We start from the raw sequence: 19,572 nt of genomic DNA on the forward strand, positions 1-19,572 counted from the left end.
TGGAAATAATAATACAAATCATAATTACCTGATGCTAGGTTCCACGTTGGGGGTCAGCACTGAAGAAAAAATATGGGTGTCATCATAGATAATACGCTGAAATCTTCTGCTCAGTGTGTGATGGCAGCCAAAAAAGCAGACAGGATGCTAGGAATTATTAGGAAAGGGATGGTGAATAAGACTGAAAATACTAGAATACCTTTGTATCATTCCATGGTGCGTCCGCACCTTGAGTATTGCATTCCATTCTGGTTGCCATATCTCAAAAAAGATATAGCGGAATTAAAAAAGATTCAACGAAGAGCGACCAAAATGGTAAAAGGGATGGAACTCCTCTCGTATGAGGAAAGGCTAAAGAGGTTAGGACTCTTCAGCTTGGAAAAGAAACGGATGAGGGGAGATAAGATTGAGGTCTACAAAATCCTGAGTGATGTAGAATGAGTAGAAGTATATTGATTTTTTCCTCATTCCAAAAGTACGACGACTAGGGGACACTCAAAGAAGGTACATGGATTTACTTTTAAAAACAAATAGGAGGAGATATTTTTTCACTCAATGGCTAACTCTGGAACTCTTTGTCGGAAGATGTGGTAACAGCAATTAGTGTATCTGGGTTTAAAAAAAGTTTGGACAAATTCCTGGAGGAAAAATCCACAGACATGGGAAGCAACTGCTTGCCCTGGGATTTGTAGTATGAAGTGTTGCCACGATTTGGGTTTCTGCCAGGTATTTCTAACCTGACTTGGCCAAAGTTTGGACCATTGGTCTGACCCAGTATGGCTACTCTTATGTTCTTATGTAAAATGCATCTCTGTTACTAAGAGCTTTTAAATGTGTTTTTCTGAACTTGGTTTCTACCATCTCCCACCTGTTCTCTAGGAGGTAGTTTTTGAAAAGCTGTGATGTGGCTGGCTGACCTCCCGAAATAGGAAGCTGAGGGACAACACATGGTCCATTGTGAGATCTGTCTTGCACTGAAACCTCACTACCTGAGATAAGATGACATCTGCATTCCTCTCCTCTTTTCTACCAGACTAATTCATACCTCTGTGCTGTAGCTTAGGCAATTCTGTTGAGTTTCTGTTGTCTGTTTTTATTCCATTGCATTTAGAAGGTGTATTTTCAAAGCACTTAGACTTACAAAGTTCCATAGTAACCTATGGAACTTTGTAAGTCTAAGTGCTTTGAAAATGAGCCCCTATATAGTGTGCCAAATCCACTGTTTATCTCCAGCAATTAATTCTATCCTAATTGCATCTGTTTTTTGAAAGCATATAATTTCTGATTGCAGTAACTCTCCAGCCTTCTGCTTTTGAGCAGGTGTCTTTCCTGTTTCTAGATTGAAAGGATCTCATTTATCATATACACCAGTTTGTTACTCTTTTATATACCTCTACTAGAAAGAAATTAATTTACCTTCGCCTTCCCTTCAAATTGTTCCTATTAATAGCAAGGAAATACATTGAACTACACTCACAAAGTAAATCTGAACAAGTTCCTAGATATCTCACAATAAATCTGTCTGCTTTCTGTATCCCTTAGAACAGGTGAAAAAAAAAAAAAGAGTTGGGACTTGGTAGCCTTTTCATTTCCTTTGATCCACAGGCACAAAAAATTCCTACACTTGAAATATGACAAAGCAACACTGTAAATGCTACAGCTCCCATTACAGCTATTGCCTCTGTCCAAACTGAAGGCTTAGTCCAAGGCAAGATTCTGGTTTAATGTGACAAATGTATGCACAGTGAATCCCTCATGAAAGAAGTACAAGAACTAAGAGATGAGGTGGCAAAACTAAGAAGCATCTGTAACAACTGGAAATTCAGCCCAGAGATGTATGTTGAAACATTTGGGGATCTCCATCAAAGGGACAAAAGATCTTGTGCAGAAAGAGGATAGCTGGATACAAGTCACCAGATCCTGAAAAATCAACCTCCCCAACTCCATCTTCTGTTGAACTGAAGAATCGGTTTGCAGCCCTGGAGGCAGAAGAGCTGAAAACATCTCAAGAACAAGAGGAGACAATGATCAATAATCCCAAAGCCATTGAGTAGTGGTTGTTTGTGATTCTCTTCTGAGAGGTACTGAAGCTCCCATCTGCCGACCAGACATAATGTCCAGAGACGTGTGCTGTTTGCCTGGTGCCAAGATTCGAGTTGTAGTGGAAAGATTGCCTAGAGTCATCAAGCCTACTGACCACTATCCTATGCTGCTCATCCATGTTGGCAGAAATGAAACTGCTAGGTATTCTACTGAACATATCAAACGTGACTTCATAGCTGTGGGTCACAGGGTAAAGCACATAGGTGTGCATGCAGTGTTCTAATCGATCCTTCCTGTTGAAAGTAAAGTCTGAATGAGGGAATTTTGCGACCTGGAGCTAAATGTATGGCTGCATGGATTTATTTATTTTATTTATTTGTTACATTTGTACTCCACATCTTCTGGCTGCACAAGATATACATATACAGTGGTGTCAGTGAATCAGTCTTCATCTGATGATAGAAGAGCATACACACACATTTGGACAGGCCTGACTTAATTTCTCCTTTTATGTGCAGAAATAGGTGCTTATGAAATTGGGCATACAATTATAAAATATGTGTTGTTTATGCATAGTCATTTCCTGGTTGAAAATTGAATATGGAGCTTGGATAGAGTTGCAAGAGATGCACAATTTTAATTTTGTGTGGAAGCTTTCAGGGAGGCAGTAAATATATATGTTGTGCCTATTTTATAATAACATATGTGCCTTCACAGTCTAGGTAAATTACTCTAAAGAAGTACTAAATTTAACACATCAATACACTTGAACATGTCTAGTTGAAGTTTTCCAGTGATGATCTAAAGTGCCTCTCTCCCTGTTTTGTTTTGTTACAGGTTTAGTATTTTCTTGGGGTGATGGTGACTTTGGAAAGCTAGGCCGAGGAGGAAGTGAGGGCTGCAACATTCCCCAGAACATTGAAAGACTAAATGGTCAAGGGGTTTGCCAGATTGAGTGTGGAGCCCAGTTCTCATTGGCATTGACCAAATCAGGAGTAGTGTGGACCTGGTACGTTAACATATTAAGGAACTTATGAACTAAGTTCTTTTCACATAAATAAAAAATAGGTCATTTTTAAAGTATTCTAGACATATCAAAATAATTAATGTACATAAATTTGCTATGTTTGAAAATTGTCCACCTCATTACTGTTCAAGGTTCCCATGTTGTTTTCACATTGTGGGTACTTTAAGCACATTTAGGAATGGCTAAGAGCATGGGCAGAGTTTGACAAACTACCCCCCACCAATCCCCGTTTACTAAGCCGCTCTAGTAATTCCAAAATAGCCCATTCACTTTGAATAGGCTGTGTCTGCATTGCCACATGGCTTAGTAAACAAAGGGGGACATGTGATAAATTATATTTGGTAGATTATATTTTCCATTGTTTGTGCATTATTTCCCAGCCAAAATATTTTTTCAGAAAAATCAAACATATAAACGGCGAGTGACCGAACTCACTCGCAAATGTGCAGTAGAGACTCCCCTCTCTGTCCCACCCCCGCGTCAATACGTGATGACGGGGCGGGACAGAGAGGGAAACTGCGCCCCCCCCCCCCCCCCGAGGTCGCCGCCACCGGTACCCCCCCCCCCCCCCCGAGCCGCCGCCACCCCTCCACCCGGCCCGGGCCCTTTGATCGCAATTAATTCATCTTGCATCACCGTAGCACGCAGATCAGCTGAGCTCCGGTCGGCCTTCCCTGCCTGTGTCCCGCCCTCGCCGACGGTACGTCACATGAGGGTGGGACACAGGCAGAGAAAGAAGGCCAGGCCGACCGGAGCTCAGCTGATCTGCGTGCTGCGGCGATGTAAGTTGAATTAATAGCGAACAGAGGGCCCGGGCTGGGTAGAGAGGTGGCGGCGACTCCGGGGGGGGGGGGGGGGGATACCGGTAGCGGCGACCTCGGGGGGGGGGGGGGGCCTTGGAAAACCCCCATTCCAATAGTAGCCCGTTTTAACGGGCTCAACGGCTAGTCTAATATAAACTGCAAGGTACCCATGGAAATTTTAGAACTGAAAGTATATGCATAAATTTGAATTTGAAATTTAGGGACAAGGTCTGCAATTAGAAAGTGGCCCTGGACTTTGTTGGACAGTCCATTTGAAACTTGGATGAAAACCCTTTTTGTATTTCAGGCTCTTAATAAAAGAATATTTCAGTAGCTAATTTAACTGTTGATTCTGCATTCAACACAGTATGTGCTTCCAGTAGATTGTAGTATCAGAACATTTTTTTTGTCATTTTATATTCAAAGTGTAGTTTATAATGCTATTTTAATTTTTGTATGTGCATCATAGGGGCAAAGGGGATTATTTCAGACTGGGCCATGGCACGGATGTTCATGTGCGGAAACCACAGGTAGTGGAAGGACTTAGGGGAAAGAAAATTATTCATGTAGCAGTAGGAGCACTTCATTGTCTTGCTGTTACAGAAACTGGTCAGGTAAGAGCAGCTAGTACTGTGACATATGGTTGTTGGGAAGGAAGGATTTGGATGTTTTTATTTAAAATTTGTTTGCATGGGAAATCTCTAAAAGATTGTCTCTTCCACAGCAGTATCCTGAACATATAGGGGGCAATTTTATAATTGTCGCCTCCAGTTAGGCACACCAGTGCTACGTGCTGAGCGTCAATTCTATAATGGCATCTGTACACCAAGCTAAACCCAAATTAGCATGCCTAAATTATTTTTTAATAATAATTATTATTATTATTATTATGCATTATTTGTTTAGATTTAGCTTACACTTTTTCAGTAGTAGATCAAGATGAATTACATTCAGATATTTTGATGTGCAGTCATTTATGCCAGCTCTGTGGCAAATGTAAATGGGTTCACCTAAGTGTACTCTGAAAAGTATATAACTTAAAGTATTCTCAAAGTTAGCGTGCATAACAATCATTGTCCACCCATTCTCTACCCATGTATAACTTAAGTCGCCTTATGGTTATACACTATAGCACTTAGATGTGACTTTATATAATAGATACAATAATGAAGGAGATATCTGAGCACAATTGGCACTACTTCTGACCAAAGATCGAATCTTTTACTCATAGAGATATTGCCTCAAACCCCCCCCGGCTGTATAGCAAAAAAAGCTCACGGGGGCTGGGCTGTTTCATCACTGGCAAACACCTCATATAAAATTTTATATTTTTTACATATATCTAATCGTTTTCATTCTCTTAATGCTTCTCTTACTTTATATAATAGCACATAGTACACTTACACGTGTACCTGTCACATGAGTAAGCACCAAGTTATAGAATTGCCATGATAGAGTGCATTGGATACACAGTGTGAGTATGTAAGCCACAAACATATGAGTTACACAGAAATAGATTAATAGCTGATATGCATTTATTTATACCATATAATATATGATCCTATCAGTAATTAGTTCATCACAGCAATTAATTATATTTTGAAATCCTTATACAACTACATATACTCATATAATTTTACTGGACTTCCAGCATGTCACCATCCATAGCTCTGCACTCTGTGGCTCATTGATGAAACCTTTAACTCAACTATAACTTTTCCCCCCCTAAGCAAACAAACCACCTATATCTCTCTCAAACAAGGAATTGCCAGCCCTCTCCCGCAAACAAGCTGCTTCAGCATCAGAGCCTTGTCAATACACACAGATTGTGTATTCAATTCTCATGTGACTGCTGGACACTTGGGAGGGAGGAGTCAGCTGTTTTTGCAGTGGGGGAATAGGGTCTGCTAGCCAGGCCTGTGGTTTGGGCTCCATAGTCCAGTCTGGAGTCTGCCTACTATCTCCCCTTGACTGTTCTCATTCACTTCAGGCCTTTCTTCCAGCTGCTCCCTCCTTCCCCCTCAGCCCTTCTTATATATGGTTTTCCATACATTAGTCTTAATGTAAGCTGTCAAGTCAAGCTTGGACAGTTAGATAAGTGTGCCCATGTAACAGAAAGAGAGTCAACATCTCCATATGAGGTTATCATGCCCCAAACTACTGGGGTGTATGACCTGTATTAAGACTGGCTACTTGCAAAATGATGATTCTTCCTCATCCTATTGTGGCTTGCCTCCTGGCTTTATTATTCTGCTCTGGGTATCCCATACCAATGTCCTTCATCTTCATGCCATGTTTTCTGTAATTCCTAGGAAAAAAATATAGCCTGTGTTCCTTTTTGCACTGAGTAAACAAGCTGCTGGTAAATTCCATCCGAGAGAGAGAATAAATTGTAGTCACCCAAACTCCCTATCCAATTTTATATCAATTAATTAACCCCATAATCATATGCTCCCCCTTTTCACAACCTAAAAACCCTGAACAGAGCGCAGTGGTTTTATGGATGTGACACTTCCCCAGTAAAAGCAGTCAGACACAACACAGCTGTTTGCAGCAAATAGCAGAATCTCAACTGCAGTTTTAGGTTTTTTTTTCATGCAAGAAATCAATAAATCAATCAATCAATCAAATATACTGCTATCAGTTTCAAAAGGAACAGAAATCAAATCATGTCATTTGAAATCTGCAGAGGCACTGCAGAAGTGCAGTTACAAAACCAAAACCAGCTCTACTAACAAGTCTAATGGTGTAAGTAATTTGCACAACTTTATCAATTATGAAAACGTATATAAGAGCGTAAGTTTTATAGCTTATTCTGTATAACTGATGCAAGTAATCTATTGAAATCTTAGCATCATACATCACACTTCCTTCGATATTAATTGTGTAATATGCTAAGTAAAGTTTTATTTCTGGAAAGCATTAAAGATTTGTTCCTTTATGTGCTGCTTCCAGCAGATTTGTCCATTAAGGTTGAGGCTGCTGTGCTAACCAGTACTTAGCAGCTCAGAATCTCTGAATCTATGCTGTCCTGTCTCACTGAGAGAAATCTGATTACAATAAGCAAAACAGTAATGCTGACAAATACTAACTGCAAGATGCGTAACAGGATAAATGGATGTCTCATGAAATTCAGATATCCTCTAGCAGATGAGGAATATGTAAAATGTGATTCCAACCATTTTAAGGTTACTGTCTCCTTCATATGATCGTCTATCTTATGCAAGACATTTTTCAAAATATGCAAAATTACATTGAATTGTGATCCAGAAATTTGTAACAGATGCATGATAGGTTTCAGTAAAAGTGAATGGCGTTGTGTCATATATCATAAGAGTGATTTCAGCGTGGTATGCTTGATTGTAAACAAAGATGAATTAGACATGAATAGTTCATAAGAAATAATGATATATTAGAGCTTCTTCTATTGTATATCCACAGTTAAGAATTGGATAGTACTACTACTACTACTGCTTAACATTTGTAGAGCGCTACTAGGGTTACGCAGCGCTGTACAGTTTAACAAAGAAGGACAGTCCCTGCTCAATGGCGCTTACAATCTAAAGGACGAAATGTCAAGTTGGGGCAGTCTAGATTTCCTGAATAGAGGTATGGTGGTTAAGTGCTGAAGGCGACATTGAAGAGGTGGGCTTTGAGCAAGGATAGCAGTGAAATTCATCTGCAGTATTGGATCCCACTAACAAAACAGTGTGATAATGTCTTTCCTTAACGTCTGCAGCAGATGAATCTAGAGACTTGAAGGTTATGTCCATCTACCGGTAGGTGGAGATAGAGCTCACTGACGAACTCAGTGATATTGTATGGATAGCTCCTCAGAGAGGATAGAGGGACTTCCACTAGCTCCTGGATTCCTCTTCCTGGGGGCTCCTTTTCTAGGTTTTCTAGTTCAGTTGAGCATGGGTGGGGGGTGTTCTGGCTGATTGGTGCCAACTTTAGGGGACATACCTGGTGAGGCCAGGTTCCTCCACTGTTTCCCTGGCCAGCCAGCCGGCCTCAGTTTTATTCCTCATGGAGAAAAAAACAAAACAAAGAGAATCTTTTCAAGCAGTTTTATACTGCACTGGCTCTTAGGGGGCTGCCTTAAAAACATTCAGTTTTGCAGATGCACTTTCTGCAGGCAGGATGAGTGTTTGGTATTTTTCTTCCTGTCTTCGAGGCATCGCAGTTTATTATTTCTCTCAAACGGGTAACTGCTGAAGCTGTCAGACAATGCTCCCACAGTAGAAAGTGGAGAGCAGTGTCAGGTTTATGTCTGGGGGACTGCACGGAGGCAGCCATGATGGAGGCTGCTTCTCCAATGGATGGCTCAAGTTTTTCACGTTCAGGTGCTGCAATCCCCCACATCTATCTTGGGCAGTTCCCTGGTGACTCCGGCGATGCGGCAGACTTAAATTGATCTTCATGTGGCTCTGCAGTCCTTTCTTTTAATGTTTCCTGGTTCAGGGGAGACTTCTCCAGGGCTTCAGAATTGTGCAGCAATTTTCCCCAGACTTTGTGCTCCTGATTCACCAGGTCTATCTGATGAAGAGGGCCCAGCAGCAATCGGGGCTTCCCCTTCAGGGATCTCACCAGTCCTGATCAGTGCAAGCTTCATAGCCTACATAAGTACATAAGTACATAAGTATTGCTATACTGGGAAAGACCAAAGGTCCATCAAGCCCAGCATCCTGTTTCCAACAGTGGCCAATCCAGGTCACAAACACCTGGCAAGATCCCAAAAAAGTACAAAACATTTTATACTGCTTATCCCAGAAATAGTGGATTTTCCCAAGTCCATTTAATAATGGTCTATGGACTTTTCCTTTAGGAAGTCGTCCAAACCTTTTTTAAACTCCGCTAAGCTAACCGCCTTTACCACATTCTCTGGCAACAAATTCTAGAACCCAATTTCATGTTGAGTGAAGAAACATTTTCTCTGATTCGTTTTAAATTTACTACATTGTAGCTTCATCAAATGCCCCCTAGTCCTAGTATTTTTGGAAAGCGTAAACAGACACTTCACATCTACCCGTTCAACTCCACTCATTATTTTATAAACCTCTATCATATCTCCCCTCAGCTGGCTTTTCTCCAAGCTGAAGAGCCCTAGCCGTTTTAGCCTTTCCTCATAGATGAAGAAATATGGTAGCCCTTGCTGTCAGTAAAATACAGGCCAATGGCTCAGGCTAAGAGTTAGGCCTCTTTAAAAAGCAAAAATCATGTCTGATACAAAATGTATTTCTCACTGCAGCTGAGGCTGAAGTGAGTTCCCAGAGAGCTGACAGGCAAGGGAGGGGCATCTGCTCTGGTAAACAACCCATGGGACTAGCACCTGTGAGAAGTCATGAGAAAGTTGTTTTGGCTAATTTAAGTTGATAAAGGGCTAGATGTATGTAGGATGAGCATACCCAAAGGAAGGGGGGAGAGCTGAGGAGTGCTGAAGAGAGCAAAATGACCTGTGAAGTCATCTCACAAGATGTGCTCTGGGCCTATTTTGTTTATAGTTAGAGCTGGAGAATAAGTGAAGTCATTCCTTATCAACTGAAAAGGGGCAAGAGCCCTGGTGAGAACACTAGGGGCCATTGGAAAAGGTCAGAGAAGTATCACGGCAGAAGAGAAAGATCAGAGAAGAAGCCAGAAGCTAGGAGAGAGAAGGATACAGACAGACGTGGCGTGAAATGCTGTTTTACCATATGACTGCCTGAACTGCTTGTACTATCTTTGGTAAGATATCAGTGTTAATAAACTATATTTCTTTACCTACTAAATACTGGGTTCCTTTATAATTGGATAGGTTTATACTGCCTTGACTGCTAACACTGTCATGTGCAGATACGAGGTTGGGATAATCAAGTACCTAGAGGGGATAGACATTTCTGTCCAGAGTAATAGAAGGGCCATGGCTTCCGCTGCCCAGATAGAGAAGGCAGATTTAAGAAATAAACATAGGGAAGTCATCCCATCCCATCCCCTTTATCATTTTCGTCACCCTTCTCTGCACCTTTTCTAATTCTACTATATCTTTTTAGAGATGCGGCGACCAGAATATTCGAGGTGCGGTCGCACCATGAAGCAATACAAAAGCATTATAACATCCTCATTTTTGTTTTCCATTCCTTTCCTAATAATACCTAACATTCTATTTGCTTTCTTAGCCGCAGCAGCACACTGAGCAGAAGGTTTCAACGTATCATCAACGATGACACCTAGATCCCTTTCTTGGTTGGTGACTCTTAACGTGGAACCTTGCATGACGTATCTATAATTCTGGTTCCTCTTTCCCACATGCATTACTTTGTACTTGCACACATTAAACGTCATCTGCCATTTAGACGCCCAGTCTCCCAATAACGTAAGGTCCTCTTGTAATTTTTCACAATCCTCCCGCGATTTAACGACTTTGAATAACTTTGTGTCATCATCAAATTTAATTACCTCACTAGTTACTCCCATCTCTAGATCATTTATAAATATGTTAAAAAGCAGCGGTCTGAGCACAGACCCCTGGGGAACTCCACTAACTACCCTTCTCCATTGAGAATACTGACCATTTAACCCTACTCTCTGTTTTCTATCTTTTAACCAGTTTTTAATCCACAATAGAACACTACCTTCTATCCCATGACTCTCCAATTTGCGCTGGAGTCTTTCATGAGGTACTTTGTCAAACGCCTTCTGAAAATCCAGATACACAATATCAATCGGCTCACCTTTATCCACATGTTTGTTCACCCCTTCAAAGAAATGTAGTAGATTGTTGAGGCAAGATTTCCCTTCACTAAATCCATGTTGACTTTGTCTCATTAATCCATGCTTTTGAATATGCTCTGTAATTTTGTTCTTAATAATAGTCTCTACCATTTTGCCCGGCACCGACGTCAGACTCACCGGTCTATAATTTCCCGGATCTCCTCTGGAACCTTTTTAAAAAATTGGCGTTACATTGGCCACCCTCCAATCTTCTGGTACCACGCTTGATTTTAAGGATAAATTACATATTACTAACAATAGCTCCGCAAGCTCATTTTTCAGTTCTATCAATATTCTGGGATGAATACCATCCGGTCCAGGAGATTTGCTACTCTTCAGTTTGTAGAACTGCCCCATTACATCCTCCAGGTTTACAGAGAATTCATTAAGTTTCTCTGACTCGTCAGTTTGAATACCATTTCCGGCACTGTTATCCCACCCAAATCTTTCTTGGTGAAGACTGAAGCAAAGAATTCATTTAATCTCTCCGCTACGGCTTTGTCTTCCCTGATTGCCCCTTTTACTCCTCGGTCATCTAGCGGTCCAACCGATTCTTTTGCAGGCTTCCTGCTTTTAATATACCTAAAAAAAAATTTGTTTACTAATTGTTTTTGCCTCCAACGCAATCTTAAGTCCCTCTTAGCCTTCCTTATCAACGCTTTGCATTTGACTTTACATTCCTTATCCCATTTCTTATTATTTCAGTCAGTTCCTTCTTCCATTTTCTGAAGGATTTTCTTTTAGTTCTAATAGCTTCCTTCACCTCACTTTTTAACCATGCTGGCTGCCGTTTGGTCTTCCTTCCTCCTTTTTTAATACACAGAATATATTTGGCCTGGGCTTCCAGGATGGTGTTTTTGAACAGCATCCATGCCTGATGTAAATTTTTGACCCTCGCAGTCGCTCCTCTGGGTTTTATTTTCACCGTGCTTCTCATTTTATCATAGTCTCCTTTTTTAAAGTTAAACGCTAATGTATTTGATTTCCTATGTATACTTACTTCAAAGCTAATATCAAATCCGATCATATTATGATCACTGTTATCAACTGGCCCCAGCACCATTACTTCCTGCACCACATCACGCGCTCCACTAAGGACTAGGTCTAGAATTTTTCCTTCACTCATCAGCTCCTGTACCAGCTGCTCCATAAAGCTGTCCTTGATTTCATCAAGGAATTTTACCTCCTTAGCATGTCCCGATGTTACATTTACCCAGTCAATATCAGGGTAATTGAAATCACCCATTATTATTGTATTGCCCAGTTTGTTTGCGTCCCTAATTTCCTTTAACATTTCTGCATCTGTCTGTTCATCTTGGCCAGGCACAGGCAGACGGTAGTACACTCCTATCACTATCCTTTTCCCCTTTACATATGGAATTTCAATCCACAGTGATTCCAAGAAGTGTTTTGTTTCCTGCAGAATTTTCAATCTATTTGATTCAAGACTCTTGTTAATATACAATGCTACCCCTGCACTTCGATCCTGCTGGAAAATGGAGACCTTTGGGGCCTGGGTCAGAGGTAGGGTTGTTAGTGCCCCATATCCTCCTCTTTTTGTGCCTGCGCTGACTGCAGGCTCAGGACAGTCTCCTCTGCTGGAGGACCTGGAGGAGAGATAGATACTGCCTAAAGAAGCAGATGATCCCACTTCTGTTCAGATATTTCATGAAGAGGAATTGCCATCTTTGATTGTCAAGGCGCTGGTAGTTCTTAATAATTCCATGGATGAGTCCCCAGCACTGGACGTGACCAATCCAGAAATGGCTAACACTAGAAGGCCATCCAGAGCTTTTCTGGTGCATGAGGTGGTGAATTAGGAGCTCATCTTGGCAGTTTCTAAGCAGATTTCCCTTTCAGGGCAAGCTTCTGTTTGGTGAGGATCTTGAGAAGCTGGTGAAGGAGTTGGGAGACTCCAAAATGCAGCACTTACCTGAGGATAGGCAGACGTAGGTGGTCTTGGTTAAAGGATACAAGGAGATATCATCCGGGTTGTTCTTCCTCTTCATTTCAGAGGCCCAGGTATCAGCAGTGGTCATCCTTTAAGGCCAACAAGTGAGATTTGGGTCAGATTTCTCAGCCTGCCCCTGCAGCGCAAGCTGCCCAATGACGGGTTGCCGGTTCTCTGCTTGATTCAAAGGATAGGAGGTCAGCTGGCTCTGATTAATTTATGAGGAGTGGACCAAGGTTATGTCAGACCAGTGGGAGCCTCAAAATTATCAGATAAGTTTAGAAATTAGAGTTCTCCTCTCCCTTAGAAGATTTTATTCTTGGAGTCCCCGTTCAGCACTCTGTCCAAGTGGCTGGCGGTTCTGTCGACCCTGCATACATTGCAAGATCTCGGTGCAATGGTTCTAGTGCCAAGTCATTTATTTTGTGGTTCTGAAAAAAAGGTCCCATCACTTGGTTTTGGACCTCAAGAAGGTGATCCAGTTTCTCAAGGTCAATCATTTCTGCATGGAAACGATGCAGTCCATTCTGGTGGCGATGCAACCGAAAGAATTTTTGATGGCACTAGATCTCAAGGAAGCATACTTGCATATTCTCCGAGGACAAGCAGGCTGCTTGTTCTCACGACTGGGTGACGTCCGCGGCAGCCCCCACCAACCGGAAAAAGCTTCGCGGGACGGTCGGCACGCAGGGCACGCCCACCGCGCATGCGCGGCCGTCTTCCCGCCCGTGCGCGACCGCTCCCGCCAGTTCCTTTTTTTCCGCGTCTGGAGAGAGTCGTGCTTTGCCGCTCTCTTTATTCTCAGCCGCCGGAAGTCGATCGCGTTTACGCGAATCGTTTATTTTTTCGTTTCTATTTGTTTTGGACACCGCCCGGTTTTCTTTAAAAAAAAAAAAAAAAAAAAAAAAACCTGAGCGTGTGGAGCACGTGCTCCCCTTTTCCCTCGCTTCTAGCGGGGACGCCGCGTTGCGGCCTAGTGGCCGCACGGTCGTTTTCCCCTTTTTCGAGGTGTGATTTCCGCCACCATCGACGACTTTGACTTCGCCGACGCGATTTTTCCGTCGATGTCCTCGAAGGTCCCGAGTGGATTTAAAAAGTGTGGTCGGTGCGGCCAGCCGATCTTGCAGACCGACACCCATGCTTGGTGCCTCCAGTGCCTCGGGCCGGAGCACAATCTCAAGTCGTGTCCCCTGTGTCTCGGTCTCCGGAAACGGACTCAGGTTGCGAGGCAAGTTCTACGGGACCGTCTTTTTGGAACTTGCGCCGGCCCTTCGACGTCGACCTCGACGGCATCGGTATCGACGCCCGGTCCTTCGGTACCGGTATCGATGCCCGAGACATCGGCACTGATGGCATCGACCCCAGGAGAACAGGTCCCGTCGGTCCTCCGGTGAGGGTAGAGGTGAGAGGCCGCGCGGGCAGTCGGCCCCGGTCACTCCCTCAGCCCCGGTCACTCCCTCAGCCCGTGGTCCACGGGACCGAACCCTGTCTGACCCGGCTCCTCGAGACCGAGGGGGATCGTCCTCCTCCTCCTCCATACCTCCCGGCGCCGGTGACGTGCATCGCAAGAAGGATAAGAAGCGCCGTCACCGGTCGCCCTCGGTGCATCCGGACATCGGAGAGGAGGCGACGCCGAAGCGTCCACGTCGAGAGGAGAGGTCCCCGTCGGTTGTGGAGGTACTTGCGCCCTCGGCGCTGGTGACTGTGGCGCCGGCGCCGGGGCCGTCGACACCGCCGCCGCTTGCGGCGCCGGTCTCGACCGCCACGCAGGTGGAGTCCCCGTCGACGTCGATGGAGGGAGCTTCGTCCCCGCCGGCGCGGGAGTCCACCGCTCGACGACACCGAGGCTTCGGTGCCTCGACGTCGAACCGGGCCCGGTTCAGGACTCAGCTACATGAGCTTATGTCCGATACCGAGGATGAGGCCTCGTGGGAGGAAGAGGAGGACCCTAGATATTTCTCCTCAGAGGAGTCTACGGGCCTTCCCTCGGACCCCACGCCTTCACCGGAGAGGAAGCTCTCGCCTCCTGAGAGTCTCTCCTTTGCCTCCTTTGTGCGGGATATGTCTATCAGCATTCCCTTCCCCGTGGTCTCTGTGGAAGAGCCGAGGGCCGAGATGCTCGAGGTCCTCGACTATCCATCACCACCTAGAGAGTCCTCCACGGTACCGCTGCACAATGTCCTCAAGGAGACACTGCTTCGGAACTGGATGCGACCGTTAACTAATCCCACCATTCCCAAGAAAGCAGAGTCCCAGTACAGGATCCACTCTGACCCAGAGTTAATGCGGCCACAATTGCCCCATGACTCGGCGGTCGTGGATTCTGCTCTCAAGAGGGCACGGAGTTTGAGGGATACCGCCTCGGCGCCCCCGGGGCGGGAGTCTCGCACTCTGGACTCGTTTGGGAGGAAGGCCTACCAATCCTCCATGCTCGTGACCCGCATCCAGTCATACCAGCTCTATATGAGCATCCACATGCGGAACAATGTGAAGCAGCTGGCGGACCTGGTCGATAAGCTCCCGCCGGAGCAGTCCAGGCCTTATCAGGAGGTGGTCAGGCAGCTGAAGGCGTGCAGAAAGTTCCTGTCCAGGGGTATCAATGACACCTGTGACGTGGCGTCTCGTGCTGCGGCCCAAGGTATCGTGATGCGCAGGCTCTTATGGCTGCGTGCCTCGGACCTGGACAACCGCACCCAGTAGAGACTGGCCGACGTCCCTTGCCGGGGGGATAACATTTTTGGTGAGAAGGTCGAGCAGCTGGTGGACCAACTGCATCAGCGGGAAACCGCTCTCGACAAGCTCTCCCACCGGGCGCCTTCAGCATCCACCTCAGCAGGTGGACGTTTTTCCCGGGCCCGGCAGGCTGCACCCTATTCTTTTGCAAAGCGTAGGTACAACCAGCCGGCCCGAAGGCCTCGTCAGGCACAGGGACAGACCCAGCGCGCTCGTTCTCGTCAACAGCATGCGCCTAAGCAGCCCCCTGCGCCTCCACAGCAAAAGCCGGGGACGGGCTTTTGACTGGATCCACGGGAACATAGCCGCCCTCAAAGTGTCCGTACCGGACGATCTGCCGGTCGGGGGGAGGTTAAAATTTTTTCACCAAAGGTGGCCTCTCATAACCTCCGACCAGTGGGTTCTCCAAATAGTGCGGTGCGGATACGCCCTGAATTTGGCCTCCCTGCCTCCAAATTGTCCTCCGGGAGCTCAATCTTTCAGCTCCCATCACAAGCAGGTACTTGCAGAGGAACTCTCCGCCCTTCTCAGCGCCAATGCGGTCGAGCCCGTACCACCCGGGCAGGAAGGGCAGGGATTCTATTCCAGGTACTTCCTTGTGGAAAAGAAAACAGGGGGGATGCGTCCCATCCTAGACCTGAGAGGCCTGAACAAATTCCTGGTCAAAGAAAAGTTCAGGATGCTTTCCTTGGGCACCCTTCTGCCAATGATCCAGAAAAACGATTGGCTATGTTCCCTGGATTTAAAGGACGCATACACTCACATCCCGATACTGCCAGCTCACAGACAGTATCTCAGATTCCGCCTGGGCGCACAGCACTTTCAGTATTGTGTGCTGCCCTTTGGGCTCGCCTCTGCCCCATGAGTGTTTACAAAGTGCCTCGTGGTGGTAGCGGCCTACCTACGCAAGCTGGGAGTGCACGTGTTCCCATATCTCGACGATTGGCTGGTCAAGAACACCTCGGAGGCGGGAGCCCTCCGGTCTATGCAGTGCACTACTCGACTTCTGGAGCTGCTGGGGTTTGTGATAAATTACCCAAAGTCCCATCTCCAGCCAACACAGTCTCTGGAATTCATAGGAGCTCTGCTGAATGCCCAGACGGCTCAGGCCTACCTTCCCGAAGCGAGGGCCACCAATCTCCTGGCCCTGGCCTCGCAGACCAGAGCGTCTCAGCAGGTCACAGCTCGGCAGATGTTGAGACTTCTGGGTCATATGGCCTCCACAGTTCATGTGACTCCCATGGCTCGTCTTCACATGAGATCTGCTCAATGGACCCTAGCTTCCCAGTGGTTCCAAGCCACCGGGAATCTAGAAGATGTCATCCGCCTCTCCACCAGTTGCCGCACTTCACTGCTCTGGTGGACCACTCGGACCAATTTGACCCTGGGACGTCCATTCCAAATTCCGCAGCCCACGAAAGTGCTGACGACGGATGCGTCTCGCCTGGGGTGGGGAGCTCATGTCGATGGGCTTCACACCCAGGGTCTGTGGTCCCTCCAGGAAAAGGATCTGCAGATCAACCTCCTGGAGCTCCGAGCGATCTGGAACGCACTGAAGGCTTTCAGAGATCGGCTGTCCTACCAAATTATCCAAATTCGGACAGACAATCAGGTTGCAATGTATTACGTCAACAAGCAGGGGGGCACCGGATCTCGCCCCCTGTGTCAGGAAGCCGTCGGGATGTGGCGTTGGGCGTGCCGGTTCGGCATGCTTCTCCAAGCCACGTACCTGGCAGGCGTAAACAACAGTCTGGCCGACAGACTGAGCAGAGTCATGCAACCGCACGAGTGGTCGCTCCATTCCAGAGTGGTACGCAAGATCTTCCGAGAGTGGGGCACCCCCTCGGTGGACCTTTTCGCCTCTCGGACCAACCACAAGCTGCCTCTGTTCTGTTCCAGACTTCAGACACACGGCAGGCTAGCGTCAGATGCCTTTCTCCTTCATTGGGGGACCGGCCTCCTGTATGCTTATCCTCCCATACCTTTGGTGGGGAAGACCTTACTGAAGCTCAAGCAAGACTGCGGCACCATGATTCTGATCGCGCCCTTTTGGCCTCGTCAGATCTGGTTTCCTCTTCTTCTGGAGTTGTCCTCCGAAGAACCGTGGAGATTGGAGTGTTTTCCGACTCTCATCTCGCAGAACGACGGAGCGTTGCTGCACCCCAACCTTCAATCCCTGGCTCTCACGGCCTGGATGTTGAGGGCGTAGACTTCGCTGCGTTGGGTCTGTCTGAGGGTGTCTCCCGTGTCTTGCTTGCCTCTAGGAAGGATTCCACTAAAAAGAGTTACTTTTTCAAGTGGAGGAGGTTTGTCGTTTGGTGTGAGAGCCAGGCCCTAGAACCTCGTTCTTGTCCTGCACAGAACCTGCTTGAATACCTTCTGCACTTATCAGAGTCTGGTCTCAAGACCAACTCAGTAAGGAATCACCTTAGTGCGATTAGTGCTTACCATTATCGTGTGGAAGGTAAAGCCATCTCTGGAGAGCCTTTAGTCGTTCGATTCATGAGAGGCTTGCTCTTGTCAAAGCCCCCTATCAAGCCTCCCACAGTGTCATGGGATCTCAACGTCGTCCTCACCCAGCTGATGAAACCTCCTTTTGAGCCACTGAATACCTGCCATCTGAAGTACTTGACCTGGAAGGTCATTTTCTTGGTGGCAGTTACTTCAGCTCGTAGGGTCAGTGAGCTTCAAGCCCTAGTAGCTCACGCTCCATATACCAAATTTCATCATAACAGAGTAGTGCTCCGCACCCACCCAAAGTTCCTGCCGAAGGTGGTGTCGGAGTTCCATCTTAACCAGTCAATTGTCTTGCCAACATTTTTCCCCAGGCCGCATACCTGCCCTGCTGAACGTCAGTTGCACACATTGGACTGCAAGAGAGCATTGGCCTTCTACTTGGAGCGGACACAGCCCCACAGACAGTCCGCCCAATTGTTTATTTCTTTCGACCCTAACAGGCTAGGGGTCGCTGTCGGGAAACGCACCATCTCCAATTGGCTAGCAGATTGCATTTCCTTCACTTACGCCCAGACTGGGCTGGCTCTTGAGGGTCATGTCACGGCTCATAGTGTTAGAGCCATGGCAGCGTCGGTGGCCCACTTGAAGTCAGCCACTATTGAAGAGATTTGCAAGGCTGCGACGTGGTCATCTGTCCACACATTCACATCACATTACTGCCTCCAGCAGGATACCCGACGCGACAGTCGGTTCGGGCAGTCGGTGCTGCAGAATCTGTTTGGGGTGTAAATCCAACTCCACCCTCCAGGACCCGCATTTATTCTGGTCAGGCTGCACTCTCAGTTAGTTGTTCTTCGTAGGTGAATTTTCTGTTGTACCCTTGCCGTTGCGAGGTTCAATTGACCTGGGTTCTTGTTTTGAGTGAGCCTGAGAGCTAGGGATACCCCAGTCGTGAGAACAAGCAGCCTGCTTGTCCTCGGAGAAAGTGAATGATACATACCTGTAGCAGGTGTTCTCCGAGGACAGCAGGCTGATTGTTCTCACCTACCCTCCCTCCTCCCCTTTGGAGTTGTGTGTTTCATCCTTCTTTTGCTAGTCATTCAACTGGCGGGAGCGGTCGCGCACGGGCGGGAAGACGGCCGCGCATGCGCGGTGGGCGTGCCCTGCGTGCCGACCGTCCCGCGAAGCTTTTTCCGGTTGGTGGGGGCTGCCGCGGACGTCACCCAGTCGTGAGAACAATCAGCCTGCTGTCCTCGGAGAACACCTGCTACAGGTATGTATCATTCACTTTCCCATTTGACCGCTGCATCAGCAGTTCCTTCGCTTTGCGTTGCTGGGTCGACATTTCCAATTTCAGCTTGGTTATATCACTTGGGGCTCTCTTTACTAAGGTGCGCTAGCGTTTTTAGCACGTGCACAAAATTAGTGTGCGCTAACTGTGTAGGCGCCCATAGGAATATTGTGGGCGCCTACACTGAGCGCTCAAATGGTTAGCGTGCGCTAAAAGCATTAACACGCTTCTAGTGCAGCTTAGTAAACAGGGCCCTTGGTCATGAAAAGGATGTTGCTTTTTTAGTGTTTTATAGAGCTCTTCACTTACCAGCGTCTGTATTAGATTAGCTGCTTATTGTTATTGCTAAGCTAATTGTCTCTCTTTAGATTTGTAGTTTTGTTAGGCGATTTTAATTTTGCTAGTTATCCTGATTTAAGTTTTCAAGCACATAGATTCTTAAAAGAAGAATATATAAAACATTAACCAGTAGTATGCATTATAGTAACATAGAGTAAATTTAAACTTGAACTTTTAT

The 19,572-nt window shown here is 46.2% G+C and overlaps 1 protein-coding gene across 1 annotated transcript in view; it reads left to right on the forward strand.

Annotated features, from left to right (window-relative positions):
* Nucleotides 1-19,572, forward strand: part of HERC2 (HECT and RLD domain containing E3 ubiquitin protein ligase 2) — a 921,269-nt gene that overhangs the window by 504,653 nt on the left and 397,044 nt on the right. The window contains 2 exon segments of the mRNA XM_030201308.1: nucleotides 2,881-3,052; nucleotides 4,343-4,487. Of these exon segments, the coding sequence (XP_030057168.1) occupies nucleotides 2,881-3,052; nucleotides 4,343-4,487 (317 nt within the window).

Source organism: Microcaecilia unicolor, chromosome 4, assembly GCF_901765095.1.
Source record: "Microcaecilia unicolor chromosome 4, aMicUni1.1, whole genome shotgun sequence".
In the NCBI taxonomy this organism is placed as follows: domain Eukaryota; kingdom Metazoa; phylum Chordata; class Amphibia; order Gymnophiona; family Siphonopidae; genus Microcaecilia; species Microcaecilia unicolor.